General features: G+C 39.9%; 1 protein-coding gene across 1 annotated transcript in view; it reads left to right on the forward strand.

Annotated features, from left to right (window-relative positions):
* Window positions 1-1,066: 1,066 nt before the first annotated feature.
* Window positions 1,067-27,612, forward strand: part of Asb15 (ankyrin repeat and SOCS box containing 15) — a 27,940-nt gene continuing 1,394 nt past the window's right edge. The window contains exons 1-9 of the mRNA XM_029535143.1: window positions 1,067-1,145; window positions 14,083-14,191; window positions 16,065-16,117; window positions 16,211-16,342; window positions 16,716-16,874; window positions 19,938-20,183; window positions 22,125-22,296; window positions 23,786-24,356; window positions 25,132-25,285. Coding sequence (XP_029391003.1) covers window positions 14,085-14,191; window positions 16,065-16,117; window positions 16,211-16,342; window positions 16,716-16,874; window positions 19,938-20,183; window positions 22,125-22,296; window positions 23,786-24,356; window positions 25,132-25,285 — 1,594 coding nt within the window. The 5' untranslated portion in view covers window positions 1,067-1,145; window positions 14,083-14,084. The remainder of the gene's footprint in view (window positions 1,146-14,082; window positions 14,192-16,064; window positions 16,118-16,210; window positions 16,343-16,715; window positions 16,875-19,937; window positions 20,184-22,124; window positions 22,297-23,785; window positions 24,357-25,131; window positions 25,286-27,612) is intronic.

Below are 27,612 nucleotides of genomic sequence, written 5' to 3' on the forward strand. Positions count from 1 at the left end.
TTCTGAAGTGGAAGGTCAATGGCAGATTAACTACCGTATTCATATTTCTTCAATGGCACCAAAGACAAAGAGGTAAAAAGAAAACCCAAGTCTAACCTGTTTCTTCTCCCAGAATCCTACAATAGGAAAAGGCAGGAAGGTCAATGCCAATGAAGCCAACTTGGAGCTGTGGGGTGAGGGCTGGGAAATGTCACTCAACCCTAGAAGTCTGGAGGCTAGAGATCCTTGGGCAGGGTTGTGTCACTGGAAAGGGAGAGGGACAGACAGAAGCCAGATGGCTCTGTGAATGTTGACAGTGGCTGGGTAACAAAGATAGCCCTGTCAAAATAATCTCAAGGCAGGTTGTTCCCACCAGGAAACTGGTAAATAAAACAGTAGGTTTTATTGGCTGTAGTCAATTTTTTTTTCCTTCTGATTTTGTGGCCCTTTAAGGAAATAGCCCCTTAAACTAAAATATTTCTTTTGTTTTGTTTTTGCTTGCTTTATATCTGCTACATACTTGGAAAAAAAAAAAAACCACCATTCCATATACTTGCTTATTGACCTGGATATTGTCAGAATGGATACAGCCGAGAGCTCTGTATCAGTGCATGTCTGGCAGTTCTTAAAAACAAATCACAGTCAAGACAGTAAATTGGAGTAAGATCATTGCATCCAATGTCATTTGATTTGGGTCTAAAAGTTGAGGAATGAAAAAAAAAAAAAAAGTGGGTATTGAAACTTGCCCAGAGGATGAGTTTCTGCTGACACACGAAGTCACACCTTTACGTCTTGATTTCATACTACAATCTGCTTTGACTTCTGTGGGTAGAAGGTCTTGCTCTTCCAGCACGGAGCCTCCCTGAAGCTGAGTCAGCAGATCATGTTGTCTGTAAACTCTTTGAACCAATCAGAACACAGTTAATCTTATTATTCTTCCACAGGCTTATGTTTCTTTTGATGAGAGTCAATAGAAGTCATGGGTAATTCTTTCCTGGGTGCCAGGGAACACTTGTGTTTCTGCTGCACAAGGTCAGATCTTAATTTAACAACCGACTGAATACTTAATTTTAGATACACTGAGGAACACATTAGCTCCACAGCACTTCCTCTGGTTTAGGAAGCCAAGGCCCCGGTTAAGAATAACAAGACGATCATTCCAAAAGGTGAGATTACGAACTATGTGATCTGTACCCCCACATTGCTTATGGGGGGAGTGTCAGCACTGGAAACATTTGGAACAGATGGGCACACTGGGGGGGTGGGTGGAAACTCATCACCTCAAGTCTGATTGGTCACCTATGGGCTCACCTATCTAATTATAGCATAAAGCTGGGATCGATTTGCTGATTTATAGACCATCAATTCAGTAATTATTATGCATCACAGAATTATATCATCAGAAAAATAGATCAAGTAGGAATATACTAATGAGGAATACCCATGTGCATGATGTAGATCCCCAAGAACCTTATGCTTTTTCATGGTTTCTAGGGAGTAGAAATGACATTTGTCAGTAATTAACACAAATCTCTCTGAAATCTTATTTTTATCACTGATTGCAAAAGATAGGTGTTTTGTGTTCAGATTAAAAAAATATCCTTTAAGATGGAAAAGAAAAATGTTGTACTGAGTAGATCTGGAAATTTACTCCTGTGGATGATATTATAGACTTATGGGGCTGCAAGGCCTTAAGATGCAGCAGACGCCAATGCTCCTCGGCTATTCCTGAAGAATTTTTAGGAAATTGTCAATATAGAAAATGGCTTTATTTCTAAAGAATGCCTATCACTGTTTCATGGTTGAAGCACTAAAAATATCATAATTTTATACTTTAGTTGTTTTTATAAGGGTACCTAATAATTTCTAATGAAAATATGCCCCATGTTTCCCCCTGGGAGTCAATTAGTTTGTGAATGGTTTAAATTCTTTTACAGAACTTTTTCTGAGGTTTATGAATTTGTAGGTTACAGAATGATACCTGCATTTCATGAATCCCTCAGCTGTAGTGAACCAGCTAAACCTGTGTGGTCTGTTAGAGATAACAATATCTCCACCATCCCTTTGATGTGTGCGCATGAACAGACTGCCTGGCCAACTTGGTTTTTGGTTTCACTTGTGAAACTGGAAGAGTGTGTTGTGAACATTGAGTTACTCAGTCCATATAATGCAGTCAGTACAGGAGGCTCCAGTAGACATTTGCTATGATGATTTTTTTGGCATTTTTTATTAGATATTTTCTTCATTTACATTTCAAGTGCTATCCCCAAATCCCCTTATACCCTCCCCCCCCCTGCCCTGCTCCCCAACCCACCCACTCCTGCTTCCTGGCCCTGACATTCCCCTGTACTGGGGCATATGATCTTCACAATTGCTATGGTGATTTTTAAGTTGACTAAATACATACTTTCTGAGGAACAACTGTGATTTTGCCTTAGTGCTAACCCTGAAAGAGCAGAAAGAGCACTGGAAAGGTATCTACCATATATTGTTTTTTAAATGATTGATTTATTTATTTTAATAAATTTTCATTACATTTTTTTACATATGTGTGTATACATGTGTAGGTTCATGTTTGTGCCATGACACACTCATGAAGCTCAGAAGAGAACTTTCAAGAGTGGGTTCTCTCTCTCTCTCTCTTTTTTTTTTACCACATGGCAGCAAGCAATTTTACCAACTAACCTATTTTGATAGCCCAAGTTTAATATTTTTTGTTTGTACATGCACATGTGTGTGTATATACATATGCACATGTGCACATGGAGGCCTGAGGTCAACACTGGGTATCTCCCACTCTCATCACTCTCTAGCTTATCTTCTGAGACAGGTTCTTCAGGTGGACCTGGAGAATGAGCTCAATGAGTCCAGAGCTGGGGTTTCAGACCCAGATTATGATGCTAGGTTGTGTGTGTGTGTTTGTTTGTGTTTGGTTTTTATATGGGTGCTGGGTATTCTAACTTAGGCCTTCATTTTTTTTTTATATTTTATTTGATAAAACAATGATTTTTATTGGCATTACTTACAGAATAGAACAGACAGGTTATTTACAGTAACCATACAGATCTGAAGAAAACATATTTTACAGCCACTGTTAATTGATCTTAACTGTTTACAGGGTGTATAGGGCAGGTGTATCCTCATATGTTACTAAGTCATAAGCAGCTTCCATTTCCATAGTATATAGTTAATGAATTTAGTCTTAGTAAGGTCTCTTGCAGATAAACACATCTCTGGACCATTAAAAGAGAATAATGGAGCTACATTGCCATGACTCTCCAGACAATATTCTACAAAATATTGCCCGAATGAAACTGAAATATTCAACGTTTGCTCAAACTTTTAGGCCTTCATTTCTTTATGCAGTAGATGCTTTACTGATTGAGCCATCACCCAGCAGCTAGAACATAGTATTTAAAAGCAAGAAACTCTGATAATATCTGTACTGTATTGGTAGGTGGGTCTGGAGGGCCCTGAGTCTGAAACACAGCTGACATTGAATATGTATTTTTGAATGATGGATAGAATACCCTGAAGCCCTTAAGACGATTACTGTTGGAAACCCATGGACAAGTTTTCTTTTGTGTGTTTGTCTATCCATAGAGAGATGTTGTCCACACTATGAAGCTGTCTCTCAACAAGGTATTGTACATATTCTGTGATGATCTGAGTATCAAAAAAGAGACATTAGTACTGATAGTGTCTTCCAGAGAATTCATTAAGTGAATAAACAGCTTTTCTCAAAGTAACATCTATGCCAGCCTGGAGGCCTCTGTCCTGTGTTAATTTCTGTTCCATGTTTGTCCTTGTCAGCAGAGCACAAGAATGTATAAGACTTGCTTATTAAGTCTGTGAATAGACAAAGTGTTGAGAGGGGAGAGATGTGTCCAGTCTTGGCAAATGGAAATAAAAGTCAAACTTAAGCAAGATGAAAGACAGGAGAAATAAACAAAGAGTGGCATGGAGACTGGCTCAGCAAATGATATGAAATATATAGATTGCAGAACTTAGGGCAGGAGTTCAAATCTGTCATGCAACATGATAGCCTCCAAGCTTATCTCTTTGGGCCTAAGTTAATAGATGTGTAACGTATAAGAGAGAGAGGCAGGTATACCCACTTGCTGGTGTGCTGTCCTGCCTGCACGTGTTGAGCTGCACTCAGAGCCTGTAGGTCAGAGCTCCTTCAAAAAGAGATGGATAAATAAGTGAATTCACAGGAAAGCTGTCAAGATGACAAGGGAAGTTTAGCCATGTTACAGTGAGAGAAACTAGGCAGCCTTGGGAGAAGGCGGCTCAGTGGAGTCCTGACAGCCTCTGAGGAGATATTTAAAAGGGCTCCAGTGGAGCCACAGCTTCTCCACACAGTTCTGAAGAACACGGAGAGAAGTTGAGCCTGTTGAATTTCAGTTTCAAGGTAGGGATAGGAGTTTTATGTTCCTCACAAACCATAAACCTAGACAAGGCATCAGGGTCTCTGAGGAGATAACAATCCCCTGGCACTGGGCTGAAGATGAAGGTATACATGCACCGGGCACGTTGGAAATGGGACGTTTATGTGACCTGCCTGGTGAATTTCAACTACGCCGGTAGCTGGTTCTTTGGAAAAGGAAAGAGAATAAAATCTTAGAGATACTAGAGGATCTGTCCATGGTTGAGTTAAAAATGCTCTAACATAAGCTCACACTTCCTCGTTCGAGAAAAGTTCAGCCATCCAATAATGAGTGGAAGTGTTTACTGATAACCAGGCAGTGGATGTAGGCAGGTCAGGACTGGAGCAGAAGTTCAGCCTCTATTCTCCATTGCTTCCAGCAGGGGAAAATTAATCACCTGTGCATGGCTTCAACACAAAATATTAAGTTATACAATAACTCAGAATTGCTTGAGTGAGTCTAGAATAGACTTGAGTACTGCACTGGAATTTTTATGTCCAATGAAATGAGCCATGCCTAGGAACACATACTTCCAGAAGGAAGATGTGTGCATACTCATATATGCATGAATGTGTATATATGCATATATGCATAAGAACAATAAGAGGCTTGGGAAATGGTTCAGGGGATACAGTGCTTGCCACACAAGTGTGAGGACTAGAATTCAGATTCCCAGTAGTTACATAAGATTAAAGAGGCCATTGAGGCCACCTATTATCCCAACCCTCTAGAGGCAGAACAGGGGTTCCCTAGGGCAAGTTAGCTAGTTAAACTAGCTAACTCATTGAGCTCTGAGTTCAGAAAGAGACCCTGCCTCAGTTAAATAAAGTAGAGAACTATCACAGAAAACGCTCTAGTCTTCACACCCATGCACACCCCTACAGACACACACACACACACACACACACACACACACATACATACACATGATACACATGATATTATTTATGATGTGTTTACTGTGATTGTAACTGATTTCTTCATTCACCTTTCCCCAATGAGTAAGCCAAAGGCACGTTTTAAGTTATTTGAAATTGGCATCATCTCCCTTGGGACTGCCTCTCACTAATTATTGAAATAGAAACATTTCTTCTCATATAGACAGATGTAATAGCTAAGGTAATGACACCTGCGCTTGACTAAGACAGGTAACTGATTAATCTGTCAGATTGCTGTTGTTTCCCCACACCAAGAACTGTCCCCATTGGGATTAATCTGTTTTTATGAAATTCAAGCATTTCAAGTGTAGGATATTGTATGTTAGCTGTAGAATCATTGCCATATGATAAATCCTTGGATTTCTTTATTTTGCACGACAGAAACTTAACACCCTTTTAAAGACATCTCCCTAAATGCCCACCTCAAAGTCCTTGGCTAGTCCCATCCAGTTCTGTTTCTGTGAGTCAACATTTTTGGATTCCATGTTTTGAGACCCTGCAATATCTTTTCTGGAGTTTATTTGTTTTATGTAATGTAATGCTCTACAGCTTCATCCTTCTTGGCACAAATGACTTCATTCCCATCCTTTTATGACAGTACTTTCCACACTAATATACAACACATTTTCTTTATATATTTACCTGTACACTTAACTTGATTCTATCTTTGGTAATCTCAAATGATGCCACAGTATGAGAGTACAGACCTCAGATGCTCCAGAAAATCCTAGAAATAGCATAGATCATCATTTATCTCTATTTAAAAAATGTTTTGAGGAAATCCCATAATGTTCTTAGTATGGGTGTTCCAAAAATAAAACTATCTATGTGCGATGGCATTTTCAAATTAACTATACAGAGTAAATCACAATGTATATGTATATTGAATTTTCAAGGTATGTACCCATAATGGTTTTTGTACCTGAGATGTTTCCCATATTCTTGGGCATTTGAGTACTTGGTCCAGACTTTGTGGCACTGTTTGGGTAGGATTAGGAGGTGTGGCCTTGCTTGGGTCTCTGGAGACTGGCTTTGAAAATATAAAAGCCTAGATCCACTTCAAGTTTGTTCCTACTTCCTGCTTGTGGCTTGAGATGTGAACTCTCAGCTGTTCCTGCTGCCTATAGTGCCTGCTGCCACACTTTGCTGCCATGATGGTAATAGATTCTTATTTCTCTAGAAGCATAAGCCCTAAATAAACCTTTCCTTTTATAAGTTACTGTGATGGTTTGTATATGCTTGGCCCAGGGAGTGGCACAATTAAGAGGTGTGGTTTTGTCGGAGTACCTTGTTGGAGTAGGTGTGTCACTGTGGGTATGGGCTTTAAGACCCTCATCCTAAAAAAAAAAAAAAAGTTAAAAAAATAAAAATAAAAATAAAAATAAAATTGAAAAAGACCCTCACCCTAGCTGATTGGAATCTAGTCTTCTCCTAGCAGTCTGTAGATGTAGAACTCTCAGCTCCTCCTGCACCATGCCTGCCTGGATGCTGCCATGCTCCCACCTTGGTAATGGACTGAACCTCTGAACCTGTATGCCAGCTCCAATTAAATGCCATCATTATAAGAGTTGCCTTTGTTATGGTCTCTCCACAGCAGTAAAAATTTAACTAAGACAGTTATCTTGATCATAGTGTTTTATCACAACAGTAAAAAAAAGTAATACTGAGCCCTTAAGATATACAATTTTAAGTCTTGTTTTCCTTTATCTTAGTAAAACTGAGGGAATTAAAAAATAAACCAATCTCATTTTCTTAAAAGCATCTGATTGTATTTGATTAAATGATGATTATTGAGTGTGACAGTAAGATTCTTCTCATATATGAATTTTAATAACTTTATTGTATTCTATTGCTTGTGTGTGTGTCACTGTCTCCTTATTCATTAACACTGGCCATTTGAGTTGTTTCTAAGGTTTTGGCTGTTTAAATTAATATAAACATTCTCACATACATATCTTTTCCCCCAACCCTGATCATTTTTGTAAGGTAGATGTCTAGATGGAGAGTTATAAAGAAAAGATTTTTAACTGTGAACATTTTTGCTTGTAAGGGAAGCTATTCCATCGATCAGTCATCCTTGGTGCAGGGCTCTTCCCTTTCCTGTGAGCTTGTTTCCTCCTGGAAGACCATGTGCGTAAGCACAGAGAGCTCCTTCCTACACACTGAGTCATTTCCTAAAGCTAGCATGCTTCCTCCTACCTTTCGGTCACAAATGCTTTCTACTTAGAAATGAATGGAGAGGAAAATATCTCCTTCTGCTACTTGAAACTGGAGATAACCAAGCTGGTGGGGCAGATCCGACCAATAGAGAATTTACACAGAAACCAAATATTAATCAGTGAGGTCTCAAAACTGAAAGTGAATTGGGCCCCCTTCCCCCCAAAAAGGTATGCATGATGTAAAGAAGAGACAAGATAAATCTACTTCCTGTCTCATCTTAAAGGTAGTTTGTCTAGGTATTCATTTTTCTAGCCAATCCTTACTAAATACTCACTGTGTATTTGCCATCATACTAGGATTTATTGTCTTATCTGCCTTTTCATTTCTTTTTCCAAAATATAAAGTTATATATCTTTGAGGAAACATGAAAATAATGTTTGTTTTCTGGACTAATATCTCTCTCTCTCTCTCTCTCTCTCTCTCTCTCTCTCTCTCTCTCTCTCTCTCTGTGTGTGTGTGTGTGTGTGTGTGTGTGTGTGTTACATGTGTCAGAAGGATACCTCGTGCCGTTAAGAAATAAAGACACTATTTGGATCTATCAAGTTCTTCCCATAATCCACAGACTTTCTTTTATTTAAAAAAAAAAAAAGGGCAAGTGCCATAAAGAAACAATTGCTAGTTGTACTGTGTTAATTGTGAAAACGGATCACATGTGACTGTGAAGTGAAGCCCAGTCCTGATAGGTATTACTTTCTCTGTTATCTCTTCAGACCTCGTGAACTCCATTGCTCAGATCAGTGATTAAAAACCATGTATCTCAAACAAATCAGTGATTGAAAACCATGCATCTAGTTTGCTACTTAGTACTAAGGGACTCTGGGAAAATAACAGTGTATGACCACTAATAAGCATCAAAATCATAAAAAATATTTTATTTTTTACGTTCTTAAAATTAGAAATACAAATCGCATAATGACGATAAATAAAAATAAACAACATTTAAAATAATTATAATAACTTTCCTTAACAAAACCAGAAATTGGAAAATGTTCCTACTTAACTCTTGACTTTCCTCTGGTAGAGTAAATGCCCATGATTGTCTCTGGGATGCCTGGAGACCAGCTCACCAATCAGGAAATCCCTCTGTGAACTAGGCTCAGCAGTCCACATAGCAGACCACCTGTACTTCCTTTGGAAACCCAGGGTCTGAGTATGGGCTACACTTGCATAAGAGAAAGAACATGTAATTTTTTTTTTTTGGACTGTCCTTGTTTTAGTACATTTTCACCTCCCATGGTATTTCAGCCTGTGACCATCTGCCATCTTTCTACATGTGCCCCTCTTGAAACTCTAGAAATCCTGGCTGTATAGTGGAGATCAACATGGTGCCACCGACATTTTACTTCTGGTCCATTGATCTGTTTCTTTGTTTTGAAGTGATCTCTGCTATGTAGCTCAGGCTGACCTCAGACTCTCCTGCCTCAGTCATCTATATGCTACCTAGGAGTAGAGGATTGTGCCCACAATGTCCAGCTGCTACTGGCATTTTCAAAAGGATACTGGAAGAGGGGACAATGTACCCTAAAGAACAGACTCTCCCACTAATAAGGCAGAATGATAGTGATTGACAGGTGCTCAGGGCAGTATGATATTTATGGACAGAGCCTTTCCTTGTATAGTGAAAGCAACTGTCCACTCAGCTGATTCTTACCCCTCCCTTGTTTCATTATGCCCAAGACAGAGTCACGGCAGGTGGGGCAACAAACTTGGTTGTAATCAGGAGTGAACCTACCTACAAGAAAGTTCATGAAAAATGTGACTGTTTTTAATCCTTGTTTTGGGAAAAAAGGAAAGCCATGACGTCCTGACAGAGGAGTCAGCACAGTTCAAGCAATGTTCTGAGGGGTATCACGAACCTACCAACAACCTTGACAGTGCAGATGGGAGGTAGAGAATCTGATGCAAGGAGACACCCTGCCCTGGTACTCTCTCCTTAACTGTGCCTTGCAACACCATCCCAACCTCCTGACTACTTTAGTCAGGCACCAACTGGCGCACTGAGCCTATTTTTTTGGACAGTGGTGTTTTGACTCCAAAACAAAGAGTATGGAATGAAGGCAAACTTAGGAAACCTCAGACCACCCTCTGCAACATAAAACCTCTCCGTGCGGTGCCAGAGCAAATGATTTATGTGCCTTTGCAAGCTGCTGTTTATTTTTGGAAGTTATTGTCACTGAGAGCTGACTGTCAAAAACAGGATCAAAGTGTTTTCTGTCGAGAGCGACAGACTGAAGCTTCTGAAAGGCCTTGGAAGAACGCGTTCTCCTCCCTCCTCAGGCTCTGTTATCAGCTGTGAGAGTTTCAATCGATAAGGCTCAACTTCCATTTACCTGCACTGATCCGTAATGCTTACAACATACAGCCTGAATAAGGATTTCAAAGCAGGCGTGTGTGCAAAGTGCTTTGCAAGGTTATTGAGACAAAGCCAGCCCTCCATGACTCATGGCTTATAGTACTATCTCCACCCTATTTTTTTCCAAACATATTCTAGAGTTTGCATAGTCACCAGACTTCTTTTGCTCCACATCTAAACTTGGGATGCAACTCAGCCCATCTGTAAAACAAATTGATAACCATTGAAATCTTAACTAAACATTTGGGACTTAGCATTTAGAAATATGGGGTTCAGCTTTTTTTTCTTTTTTTTTAAAACTGTATCTAAAACATAGAAGAGCTTCGGCGTGTTCATGAGTTAAATTTGTATTCAAAGTTGGCACATCCCTTCAGAGAAAGAATCCATAATTTGCCATTAACTGTGTTTCTACCCTCAGCAAGGTTAACGAGTATTATAAATGAAATCAATTCACATAAAATTCTCTTGTTGAGGCTGGGAAATTGATCAGTAGGCAGTAGGTGCCTGTAGTGTAAATGTGAGGACCTGAATTCAGGACCCCAGCATCCATATGAAACACCAACCATGGTGATGAACATCTGCAACCTCAAGGCTGAAGAGGAAAGAGACATCTGGATCCTGGGAGCTCACCAGCCAGCTAGTCTGTCAGCAACTGTGAGCTCCAGGTTCAGTGAGAGGGTCTCCCTCAAAAAGAATGTGAGAGCCAGAGAGGAAGATACCCAACTTTGACTGCTGGGCTACACACACAACACACACACACACACACACACACACCACACACACAACACATAAATATACAACACACACACAACACAGATACGTACCCACAACACACACACCCCATACCACACACACACAACACACACCATACCACATACACACAACACACACATCATAACACACACTATACCACACACACAGAACACACACACAACACACCATACCACACACACAACACAAACACACAAGACACATACACACTCACACCACACACACAACATACACAATACACATAACACCACACCATACACACACAACACACACACACACAAAACACACACACACACACACACATACACACACACACTCACGGGGGAGCAAGAGACAGAGATCTCCAGAACAATGTTAAGTGCTCTACAGCACATTTTTTTTTCTTAATAGAGAACCAAGTAACTTCTGTAGATTGAGAAGTAAGATATTTGATGCTGAAATGCCATTGGACTTTTCTTCATATACTGGAGCAGCTCTTTCTTTAATAATTTCCCATTGATCCATCAGCTTAGTCATTTCAAATTTTCTATACAGATCAATCATTCTCTACCTGCCTTTCTTGTCTTCCTCATTCATCTTCGTACCTCTGGGCCATTCCACTGACACCCCCTTCATGGCCATTCCAGTACCTGACTGCACATACATTGAATTTACAGTCATCTAAACTGTCAGTTCTTCTGAAGACAGCCTGTAGGGTCGGGCTGTTCTGTCATGATTTCCCCATGATTTTACCAGGATTTTTATTGTGAATATAAAACAGCTTAGAATAATGATAACATTCTCCTTTCTTGTTAGTTTATTTGTTTGTTTTTAAAACAGGGTTTCTCTATGTAACAGTCCTGGTTGTCCTGGAACTCACATAGACTGCCTACCTCTGCCTCCCAAGTGTTGGGACTAAAGCTATGGGCCACCATGCCCAGCTGATAACATCCCTCTTGGTGATGTTTAAAACATGATTGAAAAGGTTAGGGACCCATTTCACAGACTAACTCTATCCCCTAAGGAGCAAGCAGTGTTTTATGCACTGGTTACCCACGTTTCAATCAGGGTTAGATTTCAACTGGGTATTTGAACAGGAGAGGCTCTCTGCATCCCATACTAATTCCATAACCATGCAAGCCCCACGTCTGCAGTCTCATCAGCAAGAAAAGCAGCAGTGCTTAAGGGTTAACCGCGTCATGTAATTGCGTTGTCTGAAGAACTTAGAGCATAGTTGTTATGTGTGTGTGTGTGTGTGTGTGTGTGTGTGTGTGTGTGTGTGTGTGAAGAACTTTTCCTGTCACCACAGAAAGAAGTCATTTGCCACTTTGGAAAGCAGATAAATTAGGGGTGGGGATAACAAAGAAAACACTATAAAATAAAAGAGAAAGCATGGCCAAGGGTGGGGCTTAGTGCTTGCCTCGCCTTGTAAAGCCCTGGGTCCCAGCACTTCCAGAGAGAAAGTGATTTGTTCCCTCTCAGGAAGGCACTAGTCCAATGAGACTAAAAACACAAGTATGCGAGGAACTTGCAGAGCAAATATGGAATGCATGTAAATTCAAAGGGCAGGAAAATGTCGAATAAGAAGAGATCTTCACAGAAATAGGATGAGAGAGGAAGTGGAGAATTCCAGTAAGGACTGCTGTAGGAGGAAGACTCCTGTGCCAGACTCGAGGCAGTGGGGACCAGGGTGCAGAGCAGCCAAGACAGCCTTCTGAAGAAAGCACCAGATGTAACAACACAAAGCAGAGCAAACTGAAGCCAGCTCCAGACTCAGCAGTCAGTTTGTTCCGTTGGAAGAAGAACCGCATTCCTGAGAGAAATGGTCAGTGGTAAGAACAAGGAAGAGCTAGGTATTCTTCATGCATTTATCCTCTCCTCCAGTCACCATTCAAGGTACATGTGAGGACCCCAGATCACACAGACATTCTTCTCCAGACACTGAGGTTGCGCGCTAGCTCTCTGATCTTGTGTACTTACAGTTGATGGTCAGGACGAAATGGGCCAGTTTATACTAAATAAATATGTACCACTTGAATCAATTTGATGAAGAAGATTACAGACACGCACATTGGCCCCCAAGGAGACAGTTACATCAGCGTTAGGGAGTATGCTCAGTAGAGTGTGGGACCTTCTCACATCCGTCTCCCCTCTTTGTCCTGTTCCAAAACATTCGTAAGGCTGCTTATCCAGAACTGTATTGTTGTTGTTGTTGTTGTTGTTGTTGTTGTTGTTGTTGTTGTTGTTGTGTTTGTTTTGATGTCTTGACAAGGTCCTATCCTTGCAGCTCTAGGTGGCCTGAAACTTGTGAACCTCCTATCTCAGCCTCCTAAGTGCTGGTACTACAAAGGGTATGCCACCAAACAAGGCTCCTTACAGCAAAATGAACAAAAATCCTTACAGTGCTACAGACTCGGTGCAGTCTGTCTTGGGACCGGAGCCCTTGGCTAGCCCCATATTTAGATCTGTCTGTCTTTCAAGATCATCTGACCTTGAAAGCTGAGAAGATGCATAGCACAGGTCAACTGTGTCTGGAAATTGCTTGCAGACCTTGCTTCTGTTTCTCCCCTTAAAAAAGCTCAGTGCTGTGTCAAATGTCAGAAGGAATGCAGTGGGCTTGGCAGAACTGCTAACTAATGATAATTTCATATTGCTTAGTCACCCCACTGTAGGACTATTTTCAGCTTCTATACTTACTAAATGTCCTGCCTTTCACCAAAGGAGCTGACTTAACATTAAAGAGAGACATTTACTTTTCTAATTAGATATCTTTTTGTTTGTTTGTTTGTTTGTTTGTTCTAGATATCTTTTTAAAAAGCACAGCAAGTACTTATTTCCATTTTGTATAGTATCCTCAGGGGAGACAGGCTGGTCGAAAGCAGTGGCTTGTGACAGAAATGGTCAGAGGAATTAGTGGGCATCGACGAAGTGCTAGTCCTGCTGGTATAGCAGATGTTAAGGTGGTCCTCATCTCAAATGTGCCAATGATGTTCTGAGAGCAGCAGACCTGACATCCCAGGACTGTAGACGAAAGGCTCTGTGCTGACTGATCCCCTTTGCTCCAGTTGAGTTCTAAGGTTCTAGTGTGTTATGTAAAATAATGGGCCCAAGTTATTATCCATCAGAAACATGATGAAAGACCACGGGCCCTTCTGGAGACAGTACTGGAAAGTCAAAGGTAGAAGACATAGATACTCAAGGGGCAGGTAACTAAAGTCTTAATGGAACCTCTGAAGTTAGTAGAATGGAGTTTATGTATACATGGATTAAGAGCTTGGGTATTTGTGTGTATTTACCAAGAGAAGGTAAACATATTCTGTTTTTCATTTTGCATTTGTTATATGTGAATTGCACCTATTGTTCTGAATCCTTGCTGAGACTAAGAAATCACCTCTTTCAAAATTATTTGCAGATATGGATATTAATGATGATCCTAATGATGACCATCTTGCAAGTTATGACATTCAGCTCTGTATTCAGGAATCCATTGAAGCGAGCCAGGCTGTATTCCATCCTGAAAGGTAGCGTGCTGACCAACTACCCTCAACAACTTCCTTTACAGCAGGCGTTTGCTGCAAGACTCATCCTTCACTATAAAAAAATACTTATTTCCCCCATGACATGCATACTCTTTTTATGATGGGACGCCTAACAACTTAAAAATGTCAACTTTGCAGAGATTTTAATAATCCGTTCTACAAATATGCATCTCATGTAGAAAATGGAAATTTTCTAAGGGGGAAATCCACAGCTGAATTTGTTTGGAGATTGCCTAAAATCTAAATTAATGTGGACTTAATAGGAACAATGATAGAGTTTGAACACATTTGTGAGGATAGTGTAAAATAGTCAGACAGAGGTCTGTATGTATGCTAGCTGCCACCTTGTCAGCTCGCTAACCCTTGTGAGTAGACACATTAAAACATACATAAAATTGATGTTGCAAGCATAGTAACAATAGAATCTAAAACTGCAAAAATAAGTACTTAATATACATGACACATAATGAAAAATTAGGCCTTGGTTAACCTTTACATTCTATTATCATGTTTAGAATTTCTTTTTTCTTTTCTTTTCTTTCTTTCTTTCTTTCTTTCTTTTTTTTTCCAGACAGGGTTTCTTTGTGTAACCCTGGCTGTCCTGGAACTCACTCTGTAGACCAGGCTGGCCTCGAACTCACAAATCCACCTGCCTTTGCCTCCCGAGTGCTGGGATTAAAGGCGTGCACCACCACACCCTGCTCATGTTTAGAATTTAATACTCTGGAACTTACTAGTGCTCATGAGTATACTCATTGTTATGAAATTGTTGCTTTTGAAATGTGTGTGAAGTTCGTGTGTGTGTGTGTGTGTGTGTTTGCATGCAGTCATGAACACAGTTGCACACACCTCTAGCAAGGTCAGATATCAATGATGAGTCTCTTCTTCTTATCTTTCTGTTTACAACGGCATCTCTCACTGTGTCTGGCATTTAGCTAGACTGCCTAGCTGAGCACACCCCAGGCATCCTCTTCTCCACCCGGGATTACAGGCATGGGCTGGGAATCTGAATTCAGGTCCTTATGCCTCTGCAGCAAGCTCTCTCCAACTCTTCTACTCTTAAACTTTTGAATGTGAGCATGGAACTAGATCATGTAAATCTATTAAATTTTAAAAGGGTGCATGTTACATAAAATGTGTGGTCTTTAAACTTTTTCATAGTGTTTAAACCTCAGACTGATTTTCAACTCTGAGAGCTCCCCCACATGACATTCAGAATTCTGTAATGTTAGCAGATACTTCTGTTTAATAGAGCTAATACCTTTGTTATGAAGTTCCTGTTTCCATTTAAGAAGCAGTGTGCCACACAATTGCCTCATGAGCTTAACTCCTGACTGCTGGGCCACTGAGCGGGAGTATAGTCAGTAAATGTTCTGCCTGTTAATCAATTGGTTATATACTTCTAACATGCACATGGGCTATAAACTCCCAGTATCTCACAGCAGTTACTGAGAGCCAGGTAACATTTTCTGAACACAAAGTTTTCAAAGTAGGAGGAGTCTTCTTATTTAACCCCACCTGGATGAAGAAAACAACACACTTTCCCAGAGCCATGAAGTTGGGCTATGACCTGCCCCCAACCCCTTGCCTCTGACCCCAGTCATCTATCCCATTTCTGTTACTTGGAGAGACCCTGAAAACCTCTTCATCCTTTGCATTGCTCTCCTCACTAGTGTGCTCTGTGCCTGGCTTTGGAGAAATTTTCAAGTGGAGAAAATCAGCTATATGATTCTCTTGAAACTCGATACTATAACATATATGTTTATAGAAACTAAAGTTCATTGTTTAGATCCTCAAAATGCATCACCAGGACAAATGAGGCTTGATTGGTTTTTTTTTTCTTTTTCTCTGTTAGATTGGTACAACTAAGTGATCAAAACAGAAAGCTGGTGGAGGCGATAAGGCAAGGTGAGTGAGTGGGCATGCGTGCTACAAGGGGGTGGAACTGAGTGTTCACTTCGTCTGGGCCAGTGTGTAATACGTCCACTCATTTTTGTGTAGGCCACATTTTTGAGCTCCAGGAGTATGTGCAATATAAATATGCACTGGAAGAAGCAGATGAGAAAGGATGGTTCCCATTGCATGAAGCTGTAGTCCAACCCATTCAACAGATACTTGAGGCTGTTCTGGATGGTAAGAAAACACGCAAAAGCTAGAGCAAAAATGTAGACATTATTGTTATACCAACTGAACAAAACAAGCCAAAGTAAAAGGCACAACAAAAGTCTAGCACAATCTGTGGCCTCTGCAAATGAACTTTTGCATCTGTTCACCTAAGAATGCTGTCCAGTCTGGTAGGAAGTTACTGTTACTATGTGTGATGGATAAAAAAAGTGTGTCATAGGTCACAAGTTAGTTTATTGTATCTTCTTTTATCATTTCAGTTATCATTAATTATTTTAATCAATATTATGTATATAATGTTAGGTGATTCTGATTTATATAAAAAAAATCACAGAAGCAGATGTGGTTTTTAACTTCTCAACAAAATGCTTTCATGTTTCAGCATCCTATAAGACACTCTGGGAATTCAAGACCTATGATGGAGAAACACCCTTGACTTTGGCAGTCAAAGCTGGTCTGGTGGAAAATGTCAAGACGTTGCTAGAGAAAGGAGTCTGGCCCAACACCAAAAATGACAAAGGAGAGACACCTCTTCTGATTGGTAAATGACTTTTTTTTTCTAGAATTTTGAAACAAATATGAATGTTTAATAAGTGTTTTGTAGAAAGCACTGAGCACTGGATAAAATTTTGCCTGAATCCCTTCCCTTCCCCAACCTTTCTGCACTCCCAGCCATATTTCACCTGCCCGTGAATTTCATTATCCTGTCCCATGAAAAGCATCATGAAGGTGGGCCACGTAGTTTAACCCTTGGTGTACAGAAAACCATAAGGGCCCTAAATTAGTTCAGTGACACCATAGATATCAAATCTAAGGGAATACCCTTGAGATAGGGGCAAACTGAAAGGGAGAGTTGTGTGTGCAAGATGCTGCCAGAGAACGTGCTTTAGAGGGGATGACAAAAAGAAGAACCTCAGTTTTCTATCAGAACAGTCAAACGAGAGTGCAGAGAAGAGGAGATGCTGTGGATGATACTGAGCTTGGCCCCTGTAAGAGCTCACAGCAGTGGCGCTGTGTGGAAAGGGTGGCGATTGAAACTCGCTGTGTGTCAGCTTCTCAGTCTTCACCCCCTACGAATGTTGAATAAGAATCTGATGACTGGCCAGGTGGTGGTGGTCCATGCCCTTTTATCCCAGCACTCCGGAAACAGAGGCAGGCAGACCTCTGAGTTTGAGGCCAGGCTCGTCTACAGAACAGGACAGCCAGGACAACACAGAGAAACCCTGTCTTGAAAAACAAACAACAAACAATAACAACAAAAAGAATCTGATGACTGAAGAAGTAAGAGGTGAGACTGACTGTATGACCAAAGGTAACATTGGCTTTTCTGAGGGACACGTGGATGGAATGAGAATTTGGGGTTTGGTACCTGAGATCTGTGGACTTACATTTTGGCTGTGAAGCTGTGATAAGGGTCTTTACATCCTCACATGTGATAGTTCCTCGAGAAAAGAGAAGTCGTATTAAGCGAGATGCTTTGCTGGACATTCTGGATTTAAAGACATTGATCACTCTTTTGTTTAAAACTTGTAGAAGAGCTAGATACACCACGTAGGTGGAAAATTAATGTAAACGCTACAAAAGAAAAAAAAAAGCACATACTGAAAGTAAATTAAGGGAAATTTTTAAAAAGCCATTGCATCTGTAGAAACTCGGAACCTTAATTTCCTGAACTGTTCTGAGAAATATAGAGACAGCATCAATAGAACTTTTATTTAAAAAAAAATTGATCATCCATGTGAGCTTATCAATTTTGCTCTTGGGCTACTTTGAAATTCACTGCTTATGGATCATTAACACACAAAGGAGAGATAAGAGGGGGAACAGTCCTTTCTCTATGTAATTCCATTTTTAATGTTTTTCTTGACGTAATCCTTCACCTTTGTGTCTATTCATGAAGTATGTTCAGATGACAAAAAAACAAAATAACCTTAAATCCACCCAGGACCCTTTCTTCCGCCCACCCGTCTCTGACTTGTAGTGCTCCGTCTAATGGCAGTCGTGTTAGCATTCCTTGATGAGTGGTAAAGTGTCAGGTTTGTGATGATCTGACACTTACTACGGCTTTTGCCCTTGGATGGACTCTGTGTTCATCCAGGGGATGTGGTGTCACCTTTCCTCTGCCAGATCTCCATGCTTACCCTAGTCTGCACGGCTGGGTGTGGAAGAAGCGGTGAGAGCTGTTTGTCCTGGGGTCTCAGTGCACCCTCCTCAGCACGTTCTTCCTTCCCTTTCTCAGTCCTTACCCAGAAATCTCAGCGCTCCCTTCTCTGTGCACTTTCTGAGTCAGAAAATCACTTGGAGGTGCCATGAAAATTACTAATGAAACTCACGTGTTCAGAAAAAGGATGAAAATGACAAAGTAGAAATAAATAGGGGGAAGCCAGCAAGCCACAGATTTCCAAGGACATCTTAAATAATACAAATTCTAATCAAATACAACTCTAATTAAAGATCTGAATATGTAAACCATATAGCTTCTAATAAAGCAGTTGAAATCTGATTTTCAAATCGAATAGAATTTGTATATAAATACCCACAAAAGAGTATGTTTAAAACTATACATAAGCTCATATTTTATTATCAACTAATATTAAACTAATAATGTGCCTTATGGGTTTAACTATGTCAGTTGGTTAGTTTAGATAGTCTTTACAGGTTATCTGTAACGGATGAATCCCCACTTTTAGAATTATTATTTCTAATGGAAACTACATTCTTCCAAAGTATTAGATGAGAAGTGAAAATATAAATTTTAAGAAATTAATCGAATATCCCCTGCATACACTTATTTTTCATGAAGAAAGGTTAATCATGCTAACAGCATCAACACAGAAAGGTGACATCATAAAGGGAAGAGACCCATTATCATGAGATTTTCCACAGAAAATTAAAAAATCTGAAACAATAGCAATACGATAAAGTCAAGCTCATTGCTCTTGGCAGTGAGAGCAGCTAAGATGAGGTAATGCACCTCAGAACCGCAGTGGCAGGTGGGGAGCTCAGAAAGAGGTGTTTATCAGCATATAGAATAAGAGGAAAAGATACACCTCACCTCCCTCTTCTGAGGTCCAGCTCTTCACCCTTTCCTTGTCTGAAGTACAATTTGCTGATGAATACTATCTTTGGTAGGGAAAAACATTTGTTTCAATGGGGAAGAAATCTGATAGACTTTTATCCATGGAGGACCAGAATCCTAGAAATAATACCAACCAATACTAAGAATAATTTATTATGCTCATATTTTATACTGGGTACTATACAAACTGGTTAACATACATTGTTTAATTTGTACAACATACATAGTATGTCCCTCCCTTTTTTTTTTTTGAAAAGAGATTGAAGTTTGGAATGAGTACACACAAAATTCTATCTTGGCGATGAACATTTTTTGTGAAATTCTTATCCACTCTGAGACCTGAAGACTCAGACTGCATAAATAGAAATTTGAGCATGAGAAAGCAAAAGCTCATGAGAAGTACAATATCCTTCTATAGAAGAAACGGAATGGCTTCTACCTATTTTGATATTAGTTTAAATAAATTAGTTTCATATAAAGTCCTCATGTTGATAAGGCAACTTCATGTTAATCTTCCTGTTCAAGCTATAAAGAGGGGCTCCTATGACATGGTCTCTGCACTGATTAAATACAACACCAGCCTTGACCAGCCCTGTGTCAAACGATGGTCAGCAATGCATGAAGCAGCTAAGCAAGGCCGCAAAGATATTATCACGCTGCTACTGAATCACAGAGGCAACGTCCACCTGAGAGACGGATTCGGAGTCACGCCCTTAGGAGTTGCTGCCGAGTATGGCCACTGTGATGTGTTAGAACATCTTATTCACAAAGGTATGTGAAGTGAGTTACTCTGTCCTGCTCTCAGACTCTCTTCGTTTTTGCATGGGTTCCTCCTTCTCTCCTGAGTATAAATGGGTGGGGTTTTATCCTAGCCCCCCATTAAACCCATATTTCACCATGTAAGCTCAATTCATTATGACCCACAGAGATCTGCAAGACCAGCCCTGATTGCTTTCTCTAGAGGCAGCCTAGTTTCTGCATAGATTTGGGAAGGCCTTTACTGTCAGGCTGAATTTCTCCTCTCTTCCACTTGCTGATGTCACCATCCCTCTTAACTGGGATGGAGAGGTTGGATTTATCTGTAAATCTTCTATCACTTTCTTTCCCAAGCCCAACTGTTGGAAAGTACCAAAGTCTGTCTTATCTTCATGCTGCCATCTGTCTGCGTTCTTGGTCAGGTCCTTCCATTCTTCCCTGGACCAGTGTGATCATTTGCTAACTATTCTTCAGATCTCCATTCTTCCTGTCAGGGAATCTGTACTATGTACTACAACTTTGTGCCTCCTGCTCAAGTGCAACATCGGTGGTGTATTCTATTCAAAAACACCACTGCAACAGCTTTTGATAATTAGAATTGGTTTTCCAGGCTTATGTTTCATTACTCCAACCCTGCATATCCCACTCCAGGCAAAATAGAATACTGGTGTTCTCTCTGCATCAATTTAGGTCAGATCCTTGCTCTCACTTAGGATAATATTCAGTGAAATTCGAAGTGAGTCTCTTGAGACATTCTCATGAATCCTCTCCCATCTCTCCAACAGATGGTGTCATTTCCTACCCCTCAGATCTCAAATGCTGCAACTATACAGCCAGGAAGAAAGAAACTCAATACCTCAAACTGCTAGCTCCCAGCTCATGAGACCCTTCTCTACTTACATGCCCAAGCCCCAGGCTACTCATCCATAAGTGAGCCACTCGATCCCCAAAGGATCTTGGATGGGTGAAAATTAGTATTTTTGTGTTTCCTAGTTGTCTTAGTCAGGGTTTCTATTTCTGCACAAAATATCACGGTCAAGAAGCAAGTTGGGGAGGAAAGGGTTTATTCAGCTTACACTTTCACATTGCTGTTCATCACCAGAAAGAATCAGGTCTGGAACTCAAGCAAGTCAAGAAGGAGCTGATACAGAGGCCATGGAGGGATGTTACTTACTGGCTTGCTTTCCCTGGCTTGCTCAGCTTGCTTTCTTATAGAACCCANGACTACCAGCCCAGGGATGGCATCACCCACAATGGACNCTCCCCTCCTTGATCACTAATTGAGAAAATGCATTACAGCTGGATCTCATGGAGGCATTTCCTCAAGGGAGGCTCCTTTCTCTGTGATAACTCCAGCTTGGGTCAATTGGCACACAAAACCAGTCAGTACACCAATGTAACTTCATTGACTTATCGCATAATCCCTGGGGAATAAGCTACATTAGTTCACAGAGGAAGAAACAGAGACACATAAAAACCCTATCCCAATTCATGAAGTAAGGAACAGGTCCATTATCAAAGATGGTTCTCTTCCCTTTATGGTGTGTGTTCTACTAAAGCTGTCACTGCAGCTGGCTACACTGTATGTTTTCTAGTTACCTTTTCATTTGCTCTTTAAGCTCCTTTGGTCAGGCTTATTCATCTTAGGGCCACACACAGAATTTCTTCCTGTAGGTATCCATAAATATGTTTCGAATGGAAAGAATGCTACCTGTTATCATCAAATTAAAAAGTCTCATGATCATATTTCTTGAAGCATGGTTGACTTTGTTTTCACTCATGTTTTTGTGACTCACTCTCCTTGAAAGTTTAATGAAACAAAGCATGTTGCCTAGATGTTACTGAATGGTTAAGCTTTTATCAAAAAAAAAAAAAAAAAAAAGAAAATGACAGACTACTTTAACAGACTATCTTAACACTGCTCAGCCATCTAAGCCACGTGCTTTACACCGCCAGGTGGTGATGTGTTTGCTTTGGCGGATGATGGGGCATCTGTGCTATTTGAGGCAGCAGGAGGAGGAAACCCTGACTGCATCTCCCTCCTGCTGAAGTATGGAGGAAGCGGCAATGTGCCCAACAGAGCAGGGCATCTTCCCATACACCGAGCTGCCTATGAGGGACATTATCTGTAAGTAAGATATTAAAGCGATCACTTTGAGTTATAAAAACACTAAAGTGTGTGTACAGTACAATCTCTTGTTATATGATATTCCCCAAATCTCAAAGGGAAATAGTCACACATATTTTTTTTATTTCAATGCTTGGAAATGATTTTATAGCTTTCCCCCTTACATTATATACTCTTGACTTTCCCAGAATACATTTATAATATTCTTTATATAAAAAGTATTCCTTGTAGAGGAATAAAGTTGTAATTGAGAAATCTTCACCAACTGACATTTCTGTATTTAAAAAAAAAAAAAAGTTCAACAAATGACTACAAAGTCTCTGAACATTTTGCCATTGACTGGATTAGAATTTGTAATGATACTGTGTTGTACTTCAGTTACTTCCTAGCATTGCAGGATGTATATGATAATATAATGGTGAATATATTGATAAATAGAAAAGATTCATTGTAACTTAGATTGAGTGGAATTTTTCAACCACAAAATGTTATAAGCAACACAGTAATAGAAGCCTAGAATCACAACTATCCACTAAGAGGAGGTGGTTTTAAGAAATTAAAATTATGACACAAGTTTAAAAACTTTGAGTCAGCTTGGCTTTATTATTTCTGGTAGCCACACTGGCAAAGTTAAGGGACCAGTGACGCATAATTGATGTGAAGTGACATGTTGTTAAAGTTTACCTGGATTTACTCCCAGTGTTCATAAATTCACACATGATAGCTCTGAATTAGGCACAGGAGATCAAGTTATCCTTGGTTGTGGCTCTCCTGAGTGTCTACATGGTTAGTGAAGTGTGAAATTCACAAGCATTCATCACATGTATTTAGAAACACGAGCTAGGAACAGTTATTTCATCTGGATGGATTCAAGTTTGATGGAATACTGAAGATTCTGCTTTTCACTAAGAATTCATCGGGAGCTATATAAGAGACATCATGTGCATGGGCAATATTAATAGGTGGTTTAAGAATCAATGAAATAGAAAGAATTAATAAGAATCAGAAGATTAAAACCCCATCCCTTCCTTTTATATGGAACGCAGGACCTTGGACAAGACCTGTTCCTCCGTAAGCCTTTCTGTTCATCTTTAAATGAAAGGGTCATGCTTATGCTGCTCAGGTCATTTGCCAAGATTGCATTGTTTCTAGTGGTCAGGATTATGCAGTGTGCTTCTACATCGTCACAGGCGATGATGACTCTTTGGCAGTTTTGCCATCACATCCATTGATTTACAAACATGGAAGATCCAGGCTGTTCCTTGGGAAATTTTAGCATGGGAAACTAAATCAGAACTCAAGTAAATCACAGAAAATTAAACAGGAGTATCTTGACTCACAAAGGTTAAACAAGCCTTATAAAGTCATGTAGAGGAATTATGGAAAACTGAACAACGAGAATTCACTTGTCCAGTGAGAAAGTTTTATTTAGCTATTTGATTTTCTTTATGCAGTGAAGTACTTAACGAGGTTTTTATTTTTCCTCTAGTGCTCTGAAATACCTTATCCCAGTAACATCCAAACATGCAATTCAGAAAAGCGGCCTCACTCCAATTCACTCAGCAGCAGAGGGACAAAACGCCCAGTGCCTCGAATTGCTCATTGACAATGGTTTTGATGTCAACTCCCTGCTTGCTGACCACATTTCCCAGAGCTACGATGATGAGAGAAAGACTGCGCTATACTTCGCCGTCTCTAATAATGATACCCACTGCACAGAAGTCCTTCTGGCTGCAGGTGCAGACCCCAACTTGGATCCCCTCAACTGTCTCCTTGTGGCAGTGAGGGCCAATCGACATGAAATTGTCCGGCTGCTTCTCTCCTATGGGGCTAACGTCAATTGTTATTTTATGCATGTGAATGACACTAGATTCCCCAGTGCCATTCAGTATGCCCTAAATGATGAGCTTATGCTGAGGCTCCTGCTGAATAATGGTTACCAAGTGGAGCTATGCTTTGACTGCATGCACGGAGACATCTTTGGAAATTCATTTGTGTGGTCAGAGATAGAGGAGGAAGGACTGCCAGGGTGGACATCGTGCATAATCAAAGACAATCCAGTAAGTTCCTTTCCTTCTTCTTTCAGATCAGTACCTCAACTAATTTTTCTCAGGATTCTTTAAATTTTGATATTCTTAACCCTTTTGATTTATTCATCGACTGCCAAAGTTGGTCAAGAGTATGTTGTTCATCTTTTTGATATTTATAAAATATCCAAATGTCTTCCTGTTACTGATTCCTAGATATATACCACAGGTGCTCCTAAAATATAACTGAAATGGCTTTAGTATTAATAGTATTAAGTCTTGTTTTATAGCTGAATGTATAATCTATTCTGGAGGATATTTTATGTTCTAAGTAAAATACACAATCTCCCAGTTTAACCCATAAAATGTCACTCATTTGAGGATGTTAGAGCAAAGAAAATAAATTTTGATTTATACGCTTCTCAGTTTTTACTTCTTATTACTGTAGACAGATAAGCATAAAGAGGGCCAGGAAACAAGGCTATTTCTTTCTTGAGTTGGAAACACAGTGTCAAATAATTTTAAAATGCAATGATTCACCTGTGCCCGCTTGGTGGAATATTAGGACTAGAGCAAAAAAAAGTCATCTAGGTCATGTTCACTGTGATCCCAACAGAAGCGTGAAACTGCATTTAGTACTATAGTTCAAAGTCACAATAGTTCGAATGGCATTGCTTTTTTATTTTTCAATCATAATCATGAATAGTTTCTCTCTTGTAAAAAGACAAGGAGTAGCTTTTCATATAGTACTTGTCATGCATATGATCTGTTAAAATACCACTAAATTAACTATTATCATTTTTCTCAGTTCTGTGAGTTTATTACAGTTCCGTGGATGAAGCACCGGGTGGGTGGCATTGTCCGCATACTGATAGATTACATGGATTATGTCCCTCTGTGTGCAAAACTGAAGTCTGTGCTAGAATTACAGAGTGAATGGCCAGAAATACGCCAAATAATAGGTAAAAACAAATATTTCCTTTACTTTAAATTTTATTTGCTTAGTGTGTGTGTGTGTGTGTGTGTGTGTGTGTGTGTGTGTTGGTGTGAATGTGAATATGAGTGTGTTTTTCTACCCTCAAAGAAGCTTACAATTAGCAATGACTATACTAGCTCTGAGCATCGTTCTCACACAGAAAACTTGGTGTGGAAATGTCGATTCCTACAAAAGGAAACACTAAGTGATGGTTCCAGATCCGAGGGAGGAAATTTGTAAGAATGAACCTGGACCTTCTGCTCAGAACAGGCAGTCACAAAACTCAGTGACCATCAGAACTGGGTCAGAGGAGTCCAAGACTCCTCAGTGCCCAAAACAGGACCATTCAAGTTTCAAAACCACAATTGTTTCAATGAGTAGCATTGATATGTCCAAAATGTCTAAATACATGATGCCTTATAACATGATCATTTCAAAGAGTTTAAAGAAAAATCAACTTATCTTGAAATTTGTTAAAAACATGTAAGCCATTTTTTTCTGCCTTGTTTATGTGAAACATGTCACAAGTAACCAGAAATAGATGAGCAAAAAAAAAAAAAAAACTCTAAATGAAATGTCTTAAATAATACAATTTTATATAACTATCATTTTATACCCTGAATAAACAAATGGGTGTGTTTGTTGTACCTTGGCTATTGCCAGTATCAAATGGTGGAGGTCCCAGAGAAGAGAAAATCATTTGCCAAGAGATCAGACATAAGTAGGATCAATCTCTGGATTCAGCTACCAGCTTTCACAAAACAGAGGAGACAACAGGACATGGAGCTACATCCTGGCAATGCATTCCAACCACAGAAAAACACAGAAATTTGGATTCTTTAATTATTAGGTGACATGATAAAAAAAATGGATAGAGAAAGAACTTAAAGATCATATGATATTCAAACATTATTCCATAACTTTTTAACCCTCCAGCCAAAGGAGAGCCCTAGACAATGACATCTGATGTTGACTGCTGACATGCACACACTCATTCACTTCATGGCCACACTCACGTGGCACACATACGCAAGCCCAACAAAAAGAAACATTAGGGGCTTTTTGCTTCAATGATAAAAGAGACCATATTTTGTTATACTTGATCATAAATTTTAAATTAACCTTCTTTGACTACTAAAACAAAGGCATATGCCTGTAATCCCAGCATTTGGGGGCCAAGGCAGGAAGGTCACATTTTTTGTTGGTCCTATAATTAATGTAGGGACAGATCACTTAGATGATGAGACTTCAAAAGGGCTGATTTCTGTACAAGTGAGAAACATGGTGGTTTGTGGGAGAAGGAGAAATAAATGTTGGGAGGCTGTGCAACCATCTTCTGAGGCTGATGAAGCTCTCTATTTCATAACCTATGAGGTAGGCAGGCAAAGATGCTCGTAGACAAACATCTTCGCCTACTTGATACTTCCAAATGCATGGAACTATGCGTGTATGTAGTTAGTCCCATGTTTTAAATTTTCAAAAACAAAAGGCTTAAATGGTTTGTCTATTTCAAAATGAGAACACCACTAAAATGCAAATAAGTTAATTTCCCAAAGTTCTGGACATAACCCCAAAGCCAGGGGTTGAGCCTTGTGTGTCTTACTTGATAACAGTGGCTTTTTCCGCAGTAACCGCTGTTCTCTCTCTCTCCTAAGTAGCACAGGTTTTTCTAGGGAATGAGAAGTAATGATCTATGTGTACCTTTGTAAAGGAATTTCTAGTTGTGATGGATTTAGACAGATACTCCAGCCAAGAGCGAAGTTAGGACGCTTTTCTGTCATTTCAGTGGTTTAGTTCTGTAGCAGCTTGTCAGTCGGTTGCTGTGAGCCTGGTAAGCCACTGGATGTCAGGGTTCCCCCAGCTCTAGGTAAGGTGGTTTGTTTATTAAGGCACAAAATAAAATTGCAATCTTATAGAACATGGGAAGGTACCTATTTTTATTATAATCTTTCTGCCTCACGTTTGTAGAAAATGGCCTAACTTATTTTTTGAGACTGAGTTTTGCTCTGCAGCCCAGGCCAGTCTGAAATTCTCTGTACCCCAAGCAGACCTCAAACCTATGATTTTCCTGCCTTGCCCTCCAAATGTGGGGGCTATAGGTACATGCCACCAAGGCTAACTTTGTCTTAATATTAAAATAATGTAGTTTGAAATTTTATAATCGGGCTGGTGAGATGGCTCAGTGGGTAAGAGCACCCGACTGCTCTTCCGAAGGTCCCGAGTTCAAATCCCAGCAACCACATGGTGGCTCACAACCATCCGTAACAAGATCTGACGCCCTCTTCTGGAGTGTCTGAAGACAGCTGCAGTGTA

This window comes from Mus pahari, chromosome 2, assembly GCF_900095145.1.
Source record: "Mus pahari chromosome 2, PAHARI_EIJ_v1.1, whole genome shotgun sequence".
In the NCBI taxonomy this organism is placed as follows: domain Eukaryota; kingdom Metazoa; phylum Chordata; class Mammalia; order Rodentia; family Muridae; genus Mus; species Mus pahari.